General features: G+C 42.6%; 1 protein-coding gene across 1 annotated transcript in view; it reads right to left on the bottom strand.

The window, feature by feature from the left end:
* RAD9B (RAD9 checkpoint clamp component B) overlaps window positions 1-17,981 on the bottom strand; it is a 64,679-nt gene that overhangs the window by 45,808 nt on the left and 890 nt on the right. The window contains exons 2-4 of the mRNA XM_073677582.1: window positions 14,574-14,644; window positions 1,995-2,144; window positions 372-486 (exon numbers count right to left, since the gene is read on the bottom strand). Coding sequence (XP_073533683.1) covers window positions 372-486; window positions 1,995-2,144; window positions 14,574-14,644 — 336 coding nt within the window. The remainder of the gene's footprint in view (window positions 1-371; window positions 487-1,994; window positions 2,145-14,573; window positions 14,645-17,981) is intronic.

Raw genomic sequence — 17,981 nt, 5'->3', positions numbered from 1 at the left:
ATTTGTAAGCCAAAACCTGGAGTGGAGGGTAAAAGCAGACGTGGTGAACATGTTTCTGTTATACTTTTTCTCTGGTTGTTCCACTCCTGATTTTGGCTTACAAATACTGATGATTAATACCGAATGTGTAAACGTGCCTAAATGTGTGTATTTCGGCACATGGCTCTCATACTTGATACTGAATAAATTGAAAATGTTTTGAAAATTTAGAACTACGACTTTTCCTTCTTGGTGTGAGGAATGTATCTAATTTCTTCTTATATCAATCAGCACAGTGGGGAATGAAAAATGTTGTAAGAGTAGTAATACCTGTACTGGGGGCACTAGAGATATAAAATACGAAAACTAGGATTTAATTACCATTTACTCACCCTTCTTGTAGAACAACTGAAAAACCATGTGGCATGAGCCAAAATGTAAGTATATAAGGCATTTTTCCACATTCCTGTCCAATGTGCTTAAAGATCTAAACACATGAAGAACTGACTGCAATACAAAAGTGTAATCAATAAGAAAGTGCAATGCACACAGTGTATGATCATTTAGAGAATAAGTTGACACGTACGCATATTCACTATACCGTCTGGTACCTGTACTGTAAATGTTAAATCACTTTGTACTTAAAGTATTGCCACTTAGGCCTAAGTACATACCATACATAAGTACAGTATATACAGGTGCATCTCACTAAATTAGAATATCATCAAAAAGTTAATTTATTTCAGTTCTTCAATACAAAAAGTGAAACTCATATATTATATAGAGTCATTACAAACAGAGTGATCTATTTCAAGTGTTTATTTCTGTTAATGTTGATGATTATGGCTTACAGCCAATGAAAACACAAAAGTCATTATCTCAGTAAATTAAAATAATTTACAAAAACACATGCAAAGGCTTCCTAAGTGTTTAAAAAGGTACCTTAGTCTGTTTCAGTAGGCTCCACAATCATAGGGAAGACTGCTGACTTGACAGATGTCCAGAAGGCAGTCATTGACACACTACACAAGGTCCCAGAGTTCCAATTTTCGTTTGTAAATCAAGGTCCCAGAGTCTGGAGGAAGAGTGGAGAGGCACACAATCCAAGCTGATTGAGGTCTAGTGTGAAGTTCCCACAATCAATGATGGTTTGGGGAGCCATTTCATCTGCTGGTATAGGTCCACTGTGTTTTATCAAGACCAAAGTCAGCGCAGCCGTCTACAAGGAAATTTTAGAGCACTTCATGCTTCCCTCAGCCGACAAGCTTTTTGGAGATGGAAATTTCATTCTCCAGCAGGACTTGGCACCTGTCCATACTGCCAAAAGTACCAATACCTGGTTTAAAAATAACAGTATCACTGTGCTTGATTGGCCAGCAAACTCGCCTGACCTTAACCCTATAGAGAATCTATGGGGTATTGTTAAGAGGAAGATGAGACACCAGACCCAACAATGCAGACGAGCTGAAGGCTGCTATCAAAGCAACCTGGGCTTCCATAACACCTCAGCAGTGCCACAGGCTGATTTCCTCCATGCCATGCCGCATTGATGCAGTAATTGATGCAAAAGGAGCCCCGACCAAGTATTGAGTGCATTTACTTAACATACATTTCAGTAGGCCAACAGTTCTGATTTTAAAAATCATTTTTCAAGCTGTTATAAAGTATTCTAATTTTCTGAGATAATGACTTGTTTTTTCACTGGCTATAAGCCATAATCATCAACATTAACAGAAATAAACACTTGAAATAGATCACTATTATATGACGCTATATAATATAGGAGTTTCACTTTTTGTATTGAACAACTTAAATAAATTAACTTTTTGATAATATTCTACTTTAGTGAGATGCACCTGTACCATAAATTTGGCAAAGAAAACGTACACATGATAAACGTATACTAAGCATACACATGAGTATTCAGTATTCATGACATAATAGAGGTCTTTTTTGCTAGGTCATTTTTTCGTAACACAATACACTTTTCCATATTTATAAAAACCAAAACTTACCTTTATTGAGAATTTGCAATTCAGTTGCAAAGGAACATTCCCATGGCCTTGCTCATGAATAAAAGCTTTATGATAGCTATAGAAGAAGAAGGATGAAAAGAAGATGCAGGCATACGCTGATCTGGAAGTACCCACTGCTCGTAAGGCAAGCTGAGAAAAAAGTATAATAATAATAGGCAACAGTCCTTGCAAAAGTAATTATACAGTAGGTCCCAGAGAGGAAAGTGTTAGGTTGAAAAACCCAAGGTAAAAACACAACATGTACAGTGGGGAAAATAAGTATTTGATACACTGCCGATTTTGCAAGTTTTCCCACCTACAAACAATGGAGAGGTCTGCAATTTTTATCGCAGGTACATCAACTGTGAGAGACAAAATGTAAAAAGAAACAGCAGAAAATCACATTGTATGATTTTTAAATAATTGAATTGAATTTTATTGCATGAAATAAGTATTTGATACAATAGAAAAAGAGAACTTAACATTTGGTACAGAAATCTTTGTTTGCAACACTCCTTAGTTGCTCTGGCTGTGTGTTTGGGGTCTTAGTCATGCTAGAAGACCTAGCCACGACCCAGTATCAAATACTTATTTTCCCCACTATATATCCTATATATTATATATATATATATATATATATTATATATATATATATATATATATATATATTTCATCATCCACAGCAGTGATGCCCAAAATAAAGCATTCAGCTGCTTTGCCCAGGGTATCAAGTATTAGCACTACCCAACTATAAAGAATAGAAAAGCCACTATTTTCTCCTCTGTTACTGTCAGTCTCAAAATGTATCAAGTTTATGTATTTAATATGCATGTACATACATGAGACATATAAAAGAGAGAGAGACCAAAAGTTTGGACACACCTTCTCATTTAAAGAAATTTCAGTATTCTCATGTCTATGGAAACTGTACATTCACACTGAAGGCATCAAAACTATGAATTAACACATGTGGAATTATATACTTAACAAAAGAGTGTGAAACAACTGAAAATATGTCTTATATTCTAGGTTCTTCAAAGTAGCCACCTTTTGCTTTGATGACTGCTTTGCACACTCTTGGCATTCTCTTGATGAGCTTCAAGAGGTAGTCACCGGAAATGGTCTTCCAACAATCTTGAAGGAGTTCCCAGAGATGCTTAGCACTTGTTTGCCCTTTTGCCTTCACTCTGCAGTCCAGCTCACCCCAAACCATCTCGATTGGGTTCAGGTTTGGTGACTGTGGAGGCCAGGTCATCTGGCATAGCACCCCATCACTCTCCTTCTTGGTCAAATAGCCCTTACACAGCCTGGAGGTGTGTTTGGGGTCATTGCACTGTTGAAAAATAAATGATGGTCCAACTAAACGCAAACCGGATGGAATAGCATGCCACTGCAAGATGCTGTGGTAGCCATGCTGGTTCAGTATGCCTTCAAGTTTGAATAAATCCCCAACAGTGTCACCAGCAAAGCACCCCCACACTATCACACCTCTTCCTCCATGCTTCACGGAACCAGGCATGTAGAGTCCATCCGTTCACCTTTTCTGCGTCGCACAAAGACACGGTGGTTGGAACCAAAGATCTCAAATTTGGACTCCTCAGACCAAAGCACAGATTTCAACTGGTCTAATGTCCATTCCTTGTGTTCTTTAGCCCAAACAAGTCTCTTCTGCTTGTTGCCTGTCCTTAGCAGTGGTTTCCTAGCAGCAGCTTTTCAAAGTCATGAAAATACAGAAAAATCTTTAAATGAGGTGTGTCCAAACTTTTAGTTCTGTCTTGATATAGAAATAAATATATATATATATATATATATATATATATATATATATATATATATATATATATATATATATATATATACACATACATACAGTACAGACCAAAAGTTTGGACACACCTTCTCATTTAAAGATTTTTCTGTATTTTCATGACTATGAAAATTGTACATTCACACTGAAGGCATCAAAACTATGAATTAACACATGTGGAATTATATACTTAACAAAAAAGTGTGAAACAACTGAAAATATGTCTTATATTATAGGTTCTTCAAAGTAGCCACCTTTTGCTTTCATGACTGCTTTGCACACTCTTGGCATTCTCTTGATGAGCTTCAAGAGGTAGTCACCGGAAATGGTTTTCACTTCACAAGTGTGCCCTGTCAGGTTTAATAAGTGGGATTTCTTGCCTTATAAATGGGGTTGGGACCATCAGTTGTGTTGTGCAGAAGTCTGGTGGATACACAGCTGATAGACCTACTGAATAGACTGTTAGATTTTGTATTATGGCAAGAAAAAAGCAGCTAAGTAAAGAAAAATGAGTGGTTATCATTACTTTAAGAAATGAACGTCAGTAAGTCTGAAAAATTGTGAAAACTTTGAAAGTGTCCCCAAGTGCAGTTGCAAAAACCATCAAGCGCTACAAAGAAACTGGTTCACATGAGGACCGACCCAGGAAAGAAAGACCAAGAGTCACCTCTGCTTCTGAGGATAAGTTTATCCGAGTCACCAGCCTTAGAAATCGCAGGTTAACAGCAGCTCAGATTAGAGACCAGGTCAATGCCACACAGAGTTCTAGCAGCAGACACATCTCTACAACAACTGTTAAGAGGAGACTTTGTGCAGCAGGCCTTCATGGTAAAATAGCTGCTAGGAATCCACTGCTAAGGACAGGCAACAAGCAGAAGAGACTTGTTTGGGCTAAAGAACACAAGGAATGGACATTAGACCAGTGGAAATCTGTGCTTTGGTCTGATGAGTCCAAATTTGAGATCTTTGGTTCCAACCACCGTGTCTTTGTGCGACGCAGAAAAGGTGAATGGATTGACTCTGCATGCTTGGTTCCCACCGTGAAGCATGTAGGAGGAGGTGAGATGGTGTGGGGGTGCTTTGCTGGTGACACTGTTGGGGATTTATTCAAAATTGAAGGCATACTGAACCAGCATGGCTACCACAGCATCTTGCAGCTGCATGCTATTCCATCCGGTTTGCGTTTAGTTGGACCATCATTTATTTTTCAACAGAACAATGACCTCAAACACGCCTCCAGGCTTTGTAAGTGCTATTTGACCAAGAAGGAGAGTGATGTGGTGTTACGCCAGATGACCAGGCCTCCACAGTCACCAGACCTGAACCCAATCGAGATGGTTTGGGGTGAGCTGGACCGCAGAGTGAAGGCAAAAGGGCCAACAAGTGCTAAGCATCTTTGGGAACTCCTTCAAGATTGTTGGAAGACCATTTCCGGTGACTACCTCTTGAAGCTCATCAAGAGAATGCCAAGAGTGTGCAAAGAAGTCATCAAAGCAAAAGGTGGCTACTTTGAAGAACCTAGAATATAAGACATATTTTCAGTTGTTTTATGGCGTAAAATATGTCCATATTTCTGGCCACACAAAATTTTGCGTAGACCACTATTGATCTACATGTACACCAGAGAGGAGGATTCACCAATAGTGTCTCAGACTGGATAGCAACCAATCAGGGTGCAGCTTTCATTCCTCCAGGTCAGTTTATGGAAAGATTAGTTCTGATTGGTTCCAAAGAGCAACAAGGATAATCTTACTTATGATGTAGGATATTCATAAACCAGTGGCTCACAAGCATTCATATTTCTGTAAACGATTAGATATCAACACTGTTATAAAAGATGCCATAGCTTAGAAAAAAGGTCATGCTTTCCTGGGGCTAAGGAGGCACAATGACAGATAAAGCCATTGCTCACATGAACGAAAGACTGAACTGTAGATGCATATCAATCCAAAGAAATTTTAAAGGTGTTGTCTAGCCCCAGAAGAAAAGTCTGCTGTCACTCTGTGTGACTGCAGATTTATGAATCCCCCCAGCAAACGCACTGTGGGGATTCGCTGGTTTCAGACCCGGGACCGGAGGGTATGTATGCATTATTATACATACCCACGGCAAGTGGGCCTGGCCTCACTACCCATACACTTGTATTGAGCGAGGCCGCACCTTCTAGTCGGACACGCCCACTGGCCATCCGCGTCACTAGACAGGGTGTGGTCTAGCTTCATACAAGTGTATGGAGCGAGGCGGCACCGACTGGCCGGGGGTATGTATAACTTATACATACCTTCCGGTCCCAGGTATGAAACTGGCGAATCCCTGCAGCACACAGTATGACTGCATACTTATCACTTTTGATCGGACAACCCCTTTAAAGTGGTACAGTAGATATATGGCCATCTTTTTACTACAAGGACTGTTCAAGTCCAACAGAATGGGAGCTGCTTATAAAGAGAGCCTTTCCATTCTGGCTCATAGATGGAAGTTCTTACGTGGACCTTCCTCTGACATTTTCGTGGCCAAATAGGGTTTGTGGACAGGAGATACGGGTGCATCTCACTAAATTAGAATATCATCAAAAAGTAAATTTTAGTTCTTCAATACGAACAGTGAAACTCATTATATAGAGTCATTACAAACAAAGTGATCTATTTCAAGTGTCTATTTCTGTTAATGTTGATGATTATGGCTTACAGCCAATGAAAACACAAAAGTCATTATCTCATTAAATTAGAATACTTTTTAACAAAAGCTTGAAAAACTGGAATTAGTCTTACCGGTAATGATGTTTCCAGGAGTCCACATGACAGCACCATAGGAGGAGTAATCCCATATCCTGTGTAGGGACAGGAAGCACAAGAGGTTAAAAGCCCTCCCACCCCCAACCTCCTCAGTGATTTTCCAAGAACCACATTGGCTGAGTACAACAAAATTTTATTTTTAGACTTGCTTAGAAGACATACAGTATGTTAGAATCACATACAGTAGCAATATAGGGAGGGAAATAAGGGTGCTGTCATGTGGACTCCTGTAAACATCATTACCGGTAAGACTAATTCCAGTTTTCCAGTAAGTCCCCATGACAGCACCATAGGAGTATACCCAAGAACTCATAGCTTATGGTGGGATAACTGCATGAAGTACCTTCCTACCAAACGCAGATCTCTGCTGTGAGAGAACATCTAGCTTGTAGTGTTTGCAGAAAGTAGTATGTCCTGAACATGTGGCTGCGGTACATATCTGTTCAATGGTAGCCCCTGCTCTAGTTGCCCATGAGGTGGAAATTGCTCTGGTGGAATGGGCTTTGATCATTTCAGGGGGAGGCTGTCCTTCTGAAAGATATGCTAGATTAATCATGGATGTAACCCATCTAGCTAAGGATGGTTTTGAAGCCTCCCTGCCTCTATTTTTCCCCCAAACTGTATAAAAAGATTAGAGTAATCTCCAGTTACGAGTGGCTTCCAAATAGGCCAACACTGCTCTGCAGACATTGAGATGGTGGAACTCTTCCTCCCTCGGATTACTAGGGTTTTTGCAGAATGATGGAAGAACCACTTCTTGGTTGAAGGTCATTGATGACACCACCTTCGGGGAGAAACTTGGATCCAGCTTCAGAATGATGCAATCATCCAGATACCGGCATACAAGGCTCGACAATAGATAGAGGCTGGATTTCACCCAACCGTTTAGCCGTAGTGATTGCCACCAAGAAGACTGTTTTCAGAGTTCTTTATTCCCAATTCATTAACTGGGCCGAAGGCAGGTTTACAAAGGACTCTCAGGACAAGATTCAGATCCCACGGAGGGGAAGAAATTCTCTGGGTAGGCCTAAGTCTCTGGATTGCCTTGACAAACCTGATTATCCAGGGATGCGAGGACAATGATGTGTAGAAGAAAGCACCTAGTGCCGCAATCTGCACCTTCAAGGTACTTGGTTTAAGACCTGCGTCAAATCCTGCCTGCAAGAAATCAAGGATCGCAGGGATGTCTGGCTGAGAGGTGTCTACCGTCCTGTGGAACTGACAAAAGGTCTTCCAGACTTTTTTTATATATGGCCTGAGTTACATGTTTTCTACTAGCCTGCATAGTCTGGATCAATCTGGCAGATAAGCCCTTATTCTTCAGGATCTCCCCCTTCAGAAGCCAGGCTGAGAGCTGGAGTTGTTGAAGATTCCGATGCAACAGTGGACCTTGCATCAGAAGATCCTCCTGAAATGGTAAAACGATTGGGTCTTCCAACGCCAGATGACGTAGAAGGGAGAACCAACTCCTCCTTGGCCAGGACGGGACTGTCGCCCGATCTTCCCAAATTTTCTGCAGCATTCTCGGAATTAGAGGGGTAGGTGGGAAGGCATATGTTAGGCCTTCTCCCCAATATTGTGAGAGAGCATCCACTGCCAGAGGATGATCTCCTGGGTCGAGAGAGAAGAAAGATGTCTTTGCATTCGTTCTGGATGCAAAAAGGTCTAGGTGCGGCTGACTCCATCTGCGAGTTAGTTGCTGGAACACCTCTTCGTTCAGTTCACATTCTGAAGCCTTCATCTGATGCCTGCTGAGATAATCTGCCTCCTGATTGTCGGATCCCCGAAGGTGAACTGCTGAAATGGAGCTCACCATTTTCTCTATCCCTAAGAATATCCTTTTGGTCAGGGACTGGAGAAGTGGATGTCTTGGTCCGCCCTGATGTCTGATGAAGGAGACTGCCGTGATGTGTTGTCCAACAGGATTTTTACATGTCTGTCTCTTAAGACCGCCCGGCTTCTCTGTAGGGCTTCCCAGATTGCCTGCAGTTCCCGAAAATTTGATGATCGGTTCTGAATCTCTGTGGACCATGTTCCTTGGAGATAAGAATCTCCCACTCGAGCTCCCCATCCTGAGAGACTTGCGTCCGTGGTCACTAAAAGACAAGGTTCCAGAATCCACTGCACTACCGTCTGTAGATTCTTCTGGTCAAGCCACCAGTGTAGAGTCCTGGGCGTCTCTGGACAAAGACATCCTCCCGTCTAGGTAATTCTGATGTCCGTCTGTCACTTCCATGATGCATTTCTGTAGAGGCCTGGAATTGAACTGGCTCCATCTGACGCAGGTGATGCATGACGTCATAATTCCCAAAATACTCATTGCCTTTCGGATTGAAGGTTTCTTCTCTCTTGAAAAAGAACGAATCCTTTGTGGAATTGAGAGCATTTAAGACATTCGCCTTTGGGAATCGAGCTGGACTCCCAGGAAGATGTGTGAAGTACTGGGGATAAGATTGGATTTTTCTTTGCTCACAATCAAACCCAGGTTGGTAAATGTCTGTAGGACAACTTCCAGATGTTGCGTCATACCTAGAGGAGATCCTGCCACCACCAGGAAGTCATCCAAGTACGGAATGATGGTAATATCCCTGAGTCGGATATAGGCCACCACCTCTGCCATGATCTTCGTAAAGATTCTGGGAGCAGATGACAGACCAAAGGGAAGACATCGAAACTGGTAATGTAGAATCTGACTGCCTGATGGTAGTGCAAATCTCAGATATTGCTGACTTAAGGAATGTATTGGCAGGTGGTAGTATGCATCTCTGAGGTCCAGGGTGCACATTAGCGCATCTGCGTCTATTTGAGGAAAGGCTGATCTTACTGATTCCATGCGGAATTTTTTGTAACGGACCCATCGGTTTAGGGGTTTCAAGTTGATTACTGTAAGGAACTCCCCTGACGGTTTCTTTATTGAAAACAGAGAGGAGTAATGGCCGTGATGTTGTTCGTGTTCCGGAACTGGCACAATAACCCTCTGATGTAGCAGCTTCTCTATGTCTGCCCGTAGACGGGAAAGAGAGGTAGGGGAACCCTTTGTCAGGCGTAATTTTTGAGGGGGATATTGAGAAAATTCTATCCTGTAACCCTGTGCTATAGTTATTAGTATCCAGGGATTTTGAGTGACCCGATGCCAACTGTTTTTTTAAAAACTTTCATCGCCCCCCCCCCCACTCTGACAGTCATTGTCGTTTTGGACGGGAGCTAGTACTGGGCTGGTATTTCCTATCTTTGTTCCCCTTATCAAAACTCCAGCTTGTGAACCCCCTTTTTTTCTGAGTGTTATATTTACGGGAGGGGAAGGGTTTGCGAAAGGGCTGCTCCTTTTTCTCCTCAGGGAAGCCCTTCTTTCTATCGGACGCTTTTTCTAGAATGTCATCTAGTACAGGTCCGAATACTCTGAGCCCTGAAAATGGAATAGAGCACAGCTTGTTCTTAGAAGCTGTATCTCCAGACCATGTTTTTAACCAAACAGCTCTATGGGCTGAGTTGGAAAGCACATTATTTCTGGCCGCAAATCTGACCGATTCTGCCGAAGCGTCGGCCAAAAAATTTGTTGCCATCTTTAACAGGGGCAATGATTGAAGGAGAGTTTCCCTTGAGGTGCCATCCCGTAGGTGACTCTCTAACTCTTCTAGCCAGATTCTCATGGATCTGGCAATAGATGTAGCAGCGATATTAGATTTAATGATTGCCACCGAAGATTCCCAGGCTTTTTTCAAAAGTCCGTTCGCCTTCCTATCCATAGGATCTTTAAGTCCTGATGTGTCCTCAAAGGGCATAGAGGTTTTCTTGACCACTTTAGCCACTGGGATGTCAATTTTAGGAACAGTGTCCCACACATTGGTGTCCTCTGGGTCAAAAGATAGTCGGGCGCGGAAGTCTCGTGGTATAGAAAGTCTCTTCTCCGCATCTTCCCATTCCTCCAGTATCATGTCCTTCACATGAGCATTAACAGGAAAAACCATGGATCTCTGGGTTTTAAGACCACCAAACATCTCATCCTTAATGTTACTGCTCTTCTCCATTTCCTCTACTTGCATCGTGTTTCAGACTGCTCATAGAAGAATATCCATACCATCTGAGTGGAACATACAGTACAGACCAAAAGTTTGGAAACACCTTCTCATTTAAAGATTTTTCTGTATTTTCATGACTATGAAAATTGTACATTCACACTGAAGGCATCAAAACTATGAATTAATACATGTGGAATTATATACTCAAGAAAAAAGAGTGAAACAACTGAAAATATGTCTTATATTCTAGGTTCTACAAAGTAGCCACCTTTTGCTTTGATGACTGCTTTGCACACTCTTGGCATTCTCTTGATGAGCTTCAAGAGATAGTCACCGGAAATGGTTTTCATTTCACAGGTGTGCCCTGTCAGGTTTAATAAGTGGGATTTCTTGCCATATAAATGGGGTTGGAACCATCAGTTGTGTTGTGCAGAAGTCTGGTGGATACACAGCTGATAGTCCTACTGAATAGACTGCTAGAATTTGTATTATGGCAAGAAAAAAGCAGCGAAGTAAAGAAAAACTAGTGGCCATCATTACTTTAAGAAATGAAAGTCAGTCAGTCCGAAAAATTGGGCAAACTTTGAAAGTGTTCCCAAGTGCAGTTGCAAAAACCATCAAGCGCTACAAAGAAACTGGCTCACATGAGGACCGCCCCAGGAAAGGAAGACCAAGAGTCTCCTCTGCTTCTGAGGATAAGTTTATCCAAGTCACCAGCCTCAGAAATCGCAGGTTAACAGCAGCTCAGATTAGAGACCAGGTCAATGCCACACAGAGTTCTAGCAGCAGACACATCTCTTCAACAACTGTTAAGAGGAGACTTTGTTCAGCAGGCCTTTATGGTAAAATAGCTGCTAGGAAACCACTGCTAAGAACAGGCAATAAGCAGAAGAGACTTGTTTGGGCTAAAGAACACAAGGAATGGACATTAGACTAGTGGAAATCTGTGCTTTGGTCTGCTGAGTCCAAATTTGAGATTTTTGGTTCCAAACACCGTGTCTTTGTGCGACGCAGAAAAGGTGAACGGATGGACTCTACATGCCTGGTTCCCACCGTGAAGCATGGAGGAGGAGGTGTGATGGTGTGGGGGTACTTTGTTGGTGACACTGTTGGGGATTTTTTCCACATTGAAGGCATACTGAACCAGCATGGCTACCACAGCATCTTGCAGCGGCATGCTATTCCCTCCGGTTTGCATTTATTTGGACCATCATTTACTTTTCAACAGGACAATGACCCCAAACACACCTCCAGGCTGTGTAAGGGCTATTTGACCAAGAAGGAGAGTGATGGGGTGCTACACTAGATGACCTGGCCTCCACAGTCACCAGACCTGAACACAATCGAGATGGTTTGGAGTGAGCTGGACTGCAGAGTGAAGGCAAAAGGGCCAACAAGTGCTAAGCATCTCTGGGAACTCCTTCAAGATTGTTGGAAGACCATTTCCGGTGACTACCTCTGGAAGCTCATCAAGAGAATGCAAAGCAGTCATCAAAGCAAAAGGTGGCTACTTCGAAGACCCTAGAATATAAAGACATATTTTCAGTTGTTTCACACTTTTTTGTTAAGTATATACTTCCACATGTGTTAATTCATAGTTTTGATGCCTTCAGTGTGAATGTACAATTTTCATAGTTATGAAAATACAGAAAAATATTTAAATGAAAAGGTGTGTCCAAACTTTTGGTCTGTACTGTATATCTTTTCAGTTCCCCGCTCTGAGATAAACTAATGGTCTCACTGTCAGAGTCGCCAGATGGGTTGATTTCACCCTCAGAAGACGGTGCTATATCTTCTCTGGGTCTTTTGAGTCCCGGGACATCCTGGACTCCTGAACCTGGGGGCTGTAGAGACGTGATAGAAGCCTGAACTTCTTCTTTAATTGTACTGCGCATCTCATTTAATAAAGCCCCGTGCTCTTCCTTTAGCATGGAGGCTCTACATTCAGCACAGACGCTTTGTATATAAGTCGGGAAGTCTGATGTTACAATCCAGGCACCTCTTGGATTTTACTGTGGCCTTTTTTCCCGTATCCTTCTTTTTTTCAGAAGGAGGTGGCAACTGCCCAGAGACATCCTATAAAAAAATATGGAGGGCCTGGTAAGTGTAAGCCCCATTAGCCATATAAAAAGGGGTAATGGTACACTTACTTGCGATCCAGGGTGGGTATCAGGGTGTGACGTCAGCCATTGTACTGCCAGGGGTGCCAAAGCTGTAAGCCTGCCGTTGCTGCTCCCCAGCCCCCCTTCTTATACCTTACCTGGTCGACCTCTCATTTTATCCTGCTCCCTGGTCTAACCGCGGCTTGAATTTGCCGTGCGACCGCCACCGGAAGTCGTCATCTCTGGACTTCCGGTTTCGACGCCGGGCGGTCCTGGAGCCGGACCCACCGAGAGCCCCAGCGATGGGGAAGCGGCACCCAGAGGCTCCAGCACACCGGAGAGCTGAGGGACTCCCGGCAGGGAGTGTCAACCCAGGACCCGCTTGAAGGCGGGAAGGAGAGAGCCGCGGCCCCCCCCAATCCCCCGGGGTCCCTCGAGGTAAAAACCTTTTCTTCAGTGCTCCTGCACCAGCACTCCTCCTGCACTCCTTGTTCTGTGTAGGGACAGGAAAATCACTGAGGAGGTTGGGGGTGGGAGGGCTTTTAACCTCTTGTGCTTCTTGTCCCTACACAGGATATGGGATTACTCCTCCTATGGTGCTGTCATGGGGACATACTGGAAAGTGTTTTTAAAATCAGAAATGTTGGCCTACTGAAATGTATGTTAAGTAAATGCACTCAATACTTGGTCGGGGCTCCTTTTGCATCAATTACTGCATCAATGCGGCGTGGCATGGAGGCAATCAGTCTGTGGCACTGCTGAGGTGATATGGAAGCCCAGGTTACTTTGATAGCAGCCTTCAGCTTGTCTGCATTGTTGGGTCAATCAAGCACAGTGATACTGTTGTTTATAAACCAGGTATTGGTACTTTTGGCAGTGTGGACAGGTGCCAAGTCCTACTGGAGAATGAAATTTCCATCTCCAAAAAGCTTGTCGGCAGAGGGAAGCATGAAGTACTCCAAAATTTCCTGGTAGACCGGTGCGCTGACTTTGGTCTTGATAAAACACAGTGGACTTACACCAGCAGATGACATGGCTCCCCAAACCATCACTGATTGTGGAAACTTCACACTAGACCTCAAGCAGCTTGGATTGTGTGCCTCTCCACTCTTCCTCCAGACTCTGGGACCTTGATTTCCAAATGAAATGCAAAATTTACTTTGCATTTACTTAGTGTCAATGACTGCCTTCTGGACATCTGTCGAGTCAGCAATCTTCCCCATGATTGTGGAGCCTACTGAAACAGACTAAAGGACCTTTTTAAACGCCTAGGAAGCCTTTGCAGGTGTTTTGTTAATTATTCCAACTTACTGAGATGACTTGTGTTTTCATTGGCTGTAAGCCATAATCAAAAATAACAGAAACACTTGAAATAGATCACTCTGTTTGTAAAGAAGCTATATAAGAGTTTCACTTTTAGTATTGAAGAACTGAAATAAATAAACTTTTTGATGATATTCTAATTTAGTGAGATTCACCTGTATCTGTATGAGCCAATCCTCTTACATTTTTATATAACAAGGTCACACCTCACGAAAGGTCTTGTGTGATTTTACTGTTAATGACCAGACCTGAGGGTTAATGGTGAAGCTTTTTTTTATGTCTGTCTGCATTTTATTTTTTAGACCAGTCATGTTCTAGAGTATGTAACTCATTACATTAACTTATCAGGTTATTATGACCCTACTGATCGCTAGGTTGAAGAGGCAGAGGAAGTCAGAGAGTTGTGCCCCTCTAGCTCTGATAATCTTAGGGCAATCTAATAAACAGACCTTCTGACAGGTCTCTATGATAGACCAGGAATTTTGGAAATGATAGTTATCCTTCAAAAAAAATTCTGGAATAAGTAAACTTACACCTTTTTCTAATGGGTCAAACCACAGCTCATCACCAATTCGTGAAAGAGAGTGAAGCGCTTTTCCAAAGACTAACAAAAGAGACAACAACACAGCTTGATAATATTGCAGTAACTAAACAAAACATGCAGAAAACATCACAGATAAAAACAATATTGATTTGATGTTTTACAAGTAAGCATTGTGAATTTAATTACGGTAGGAGGCAGAGAACGTATACGGCATATGATTATATCATCCCAAAGGCCTATTACTACAATCTGGGTGTCTAAACAGCCGACATATTAGTCATCACAGAGTGTTCCACTCAAGTGTCAACTGGGCGGTGCTGGTGTGATGACGAGTCAGAATGTCAGAGCTGTTAGCAGAGTACCAACTTTATTGATTTCCCACTGTACATTTGATGCCATCACTAGCTGTGTCCAGAAGGGTGACAACCAAGGAAGAATAGTCGTTCTAGCAGCAAAGACACAGTGGGCCCGATTCACCAAGCGACGTTGTTCACACCAGTCTTGAGGAGGGGCATGCTGTAATCAGACGCTCCTGATTCATGAAGAGGTGCAACTCCAATTTTGCGACTCATCAAAGTTTTACACCAGAATCCTGGTGCAAAAACTTTGATGAATCCGGTCCTCAGACTTCAGCACTGCTCAGATGAATCTTGTTGAGTGGCTTGTGTTGTTCTTCTTCCTCATAGTAGTTTGCTGATTCAAAGGGAACCTGTCAGAAAATTTGAGCCGCCTGAACCACAAGCATTGTGAATTAGAGACCGGATCCTGCATTCTAAACATTTATGTTTTTCTTTGAAACACTGCTGCATTGAAAATGCAGCTGGGGATGAGGTGACTAGTCCAAGCAGCAGGTCCACGCATGCATCTTTAACTTGCGCACGTAGACAGAGAGATCTTTCCCTATGTGAGAGACTGACAGCTTGCGCTGCAGTACATCAGTGCAGAGCTGGCTGTCAGCCAAAGTACCGGGGCGTGCTTACAGAAGCCTTTCACAGTCCTGGAACTCCTGTATGACTGAAAACCATAGGCAGAAGCTTCTCTCAGGCACACGATAGATTCAGTTGCTGACCAGACACATCTCACAAGGGTCTTTTTCAATAGTAACAGTGGAACTTAATCTGAAGCACGGCCAGTGGAATTCAGGGATATTACAGCAACAATCTTCATTACAGTACAGTCTCATAAAGCAGGCACAGTAACGTCAGTCTCTTCATTAGCATAATTCAGCACAGATTAGATCTCTTGGCAGCACACTTCTATGCATAAACAGCAGGCTTTTCCTTCACAAGGACTCACTAGTACACAGCATTCTTTATCCTGCATGGAGATGATCTCTGTCACATAATTCCTTCCAGTCCTTATCTTCCTGCCCGATAATACTCTGCACTGTTAGTTCAGGGAGTTTATCTGACCTGTGTTTAGTTTCTCTCCTGATCTGAATCCTGTTCAGTTGCCTTCTGTCAGATACAGATTACACACCACCTTTCTCTAAGGCTCCAGCCAGTACAGTAAACAACTCTGTTAAAACACTCCCTGTCTCCTGTGACTGTGTTAACCCCTCTAGCTGCTGGATGCTTCTGAAGCACAACACTTCCTGTCTCTTGTGACTGTTAACTCTTAGGCTGAGTTCACACGATGCGTATTTCATGCGTTTCCGTGGCGTTTTTGCAGTTGCGTAAACGCCGCGGAAACGCCTGAAAAACGCATGGTAGAAGGGAAGCAATGTTCCCCAATGGAAATCCGCATGTGCTGTGCCCATGATGCGGATTTTTCCGCAGCGTTAACGCTGCGGTCAAAAATCCGCAGCATGTCAATTAATTTTGCGGAAACGCGGCGATTTCGCCGCCATTGACTTGCATTAGAACGCGCCAATTCCGCAAGACAGCATTTGTACTTGCGTTATTGGCGCGTTCTAATATGCGGATGGTACCCGGGTGTGGAGGAGAGGAGAGTCTCATCCACACCCAGGTACCATTAAAAAAGCTGTAAAAAAAAGAATAAAATAAAAAATAAATGTATTTTTACCATCTGTCGGCCCGCGCTCCGCTCCCGCCACTTGCAGTGAGTTGTAGGACCTGATCTGACGTCAGAGTCATGTGACGGGTCACGTGACGCTGACGTCGGCAGGTCTTTCAATTCAAAGTTGCCGGCGAGGGAGAACAGATTGAGCAGGACAGCGCGGGCCATCGGAGGTAAGTATATACACTCTCTCGGGTCACACTATATAAATCCATGCTGTTTGCATGGATTTATATAGTGTGACCTAGTTGTCAAGCACTTTCCAGGTGATGCTAACATCGCCTGGAAAGCGCTTGTCAATCTGCATGCGGAAACGCATGTGAATCTGCATGTGGATCCGCATGTATTCTGCAGGAAAAACGCATGCACAATATGCATGCGTTTTTTCTGCCAGGGAGATGCAGAAATGATGCAGAAATTTTCTGCTTCATTTCTGCATCGTGTGCACATACCCTTATAGTTGTTGGATGTTTTTGAAGCAACAGAACTACTTCAGCATGTCACAATTATAGTGGTTGAAACTCAATGACACAGTGTTGGAATGCTGCAAAAGAAAAGGCTGAACCTTAATGAATGTGTGTCCATAAAAAAAAAAAAAAAAAAAAAAAAAAAAAAAATCACAGAAAGAGGTCACATCGACATTTTTCATCCAATTCAAAATTACCCAAATCTATAAAAAATTTCGGATAGCACATGGGGCCATCAGCAAGCTGTGATTAACACTGTAACGTATAGGAAAAGCACTGATGGTAAAAAGTGACACTGACCAAACATTGATCTATATCGGACTCTTTTCTGCAAACATGAAAAATCACGGAGGTCTGAATGAGGCCTTAGGCTATGTTCACAAATCATGTTTTTTTCAGCGTTTTTTTGCGAGTTTTCAGCTGCCTTTTGCAGTACCAGCAAAGTCTATGAGAAACCAGAATTTTCTGTTCAAACATCATGTTTTTTGTTGTTGCACATTTTGTGCCTTGCAGTCTTTTTCAGAAAATAGAGCATGTCACTTCTTTCAGTGTTTTTCCACCCATAGGAAGTAACGGGTGGAGAAAAAAAGCTGAAAAAAAACGCACCAAAATTTGCATCAGCGTTTTTTCAGCATTTTTGATGGCAAAATAGAATGTGGTTCTTTTTTTCACAGAACTTTATGTACATGCATAAATAGAGACACAAGGACAGTAAAAAAAAAAAAAAAAAACACGAAAAAAACAGCAAAACGAGAAGAAAAATACTGAACATAATGCCCCTGAAGATAGGTATTGCTGCAGATTTGTGATGCAAAAAACCCATGATGTGTGAACATAGCCTTATTCTACCTATCATACATATCAGAGGACAAGATTTAAGGAATGGTGCACCCGCCGGTGCCAGCTCCCCT

The sequence above is a fragment of the Phyllobates terribilis genome, unplaced genomic scaffold, assembly GCF_046119375.1.
Source record: "Phyllobates terribilis strain yellow unplaced genomic scaffold, ASM4611937v1 Scaffold_1__5_contigs__length_1240528914, whole genome shotgun sequence".
In the NCBI taxonomy this organism is placed as follows: domain Eukaryota; kingdom Metazoa; phylum Chordata; class Amphibia; order Anura; family Dendrobatidae; genus Phyllobates; species Phyllobates terribilis.
This window is presented reverse-complemented; position numbering and strand designations above follow the sequence as displayed.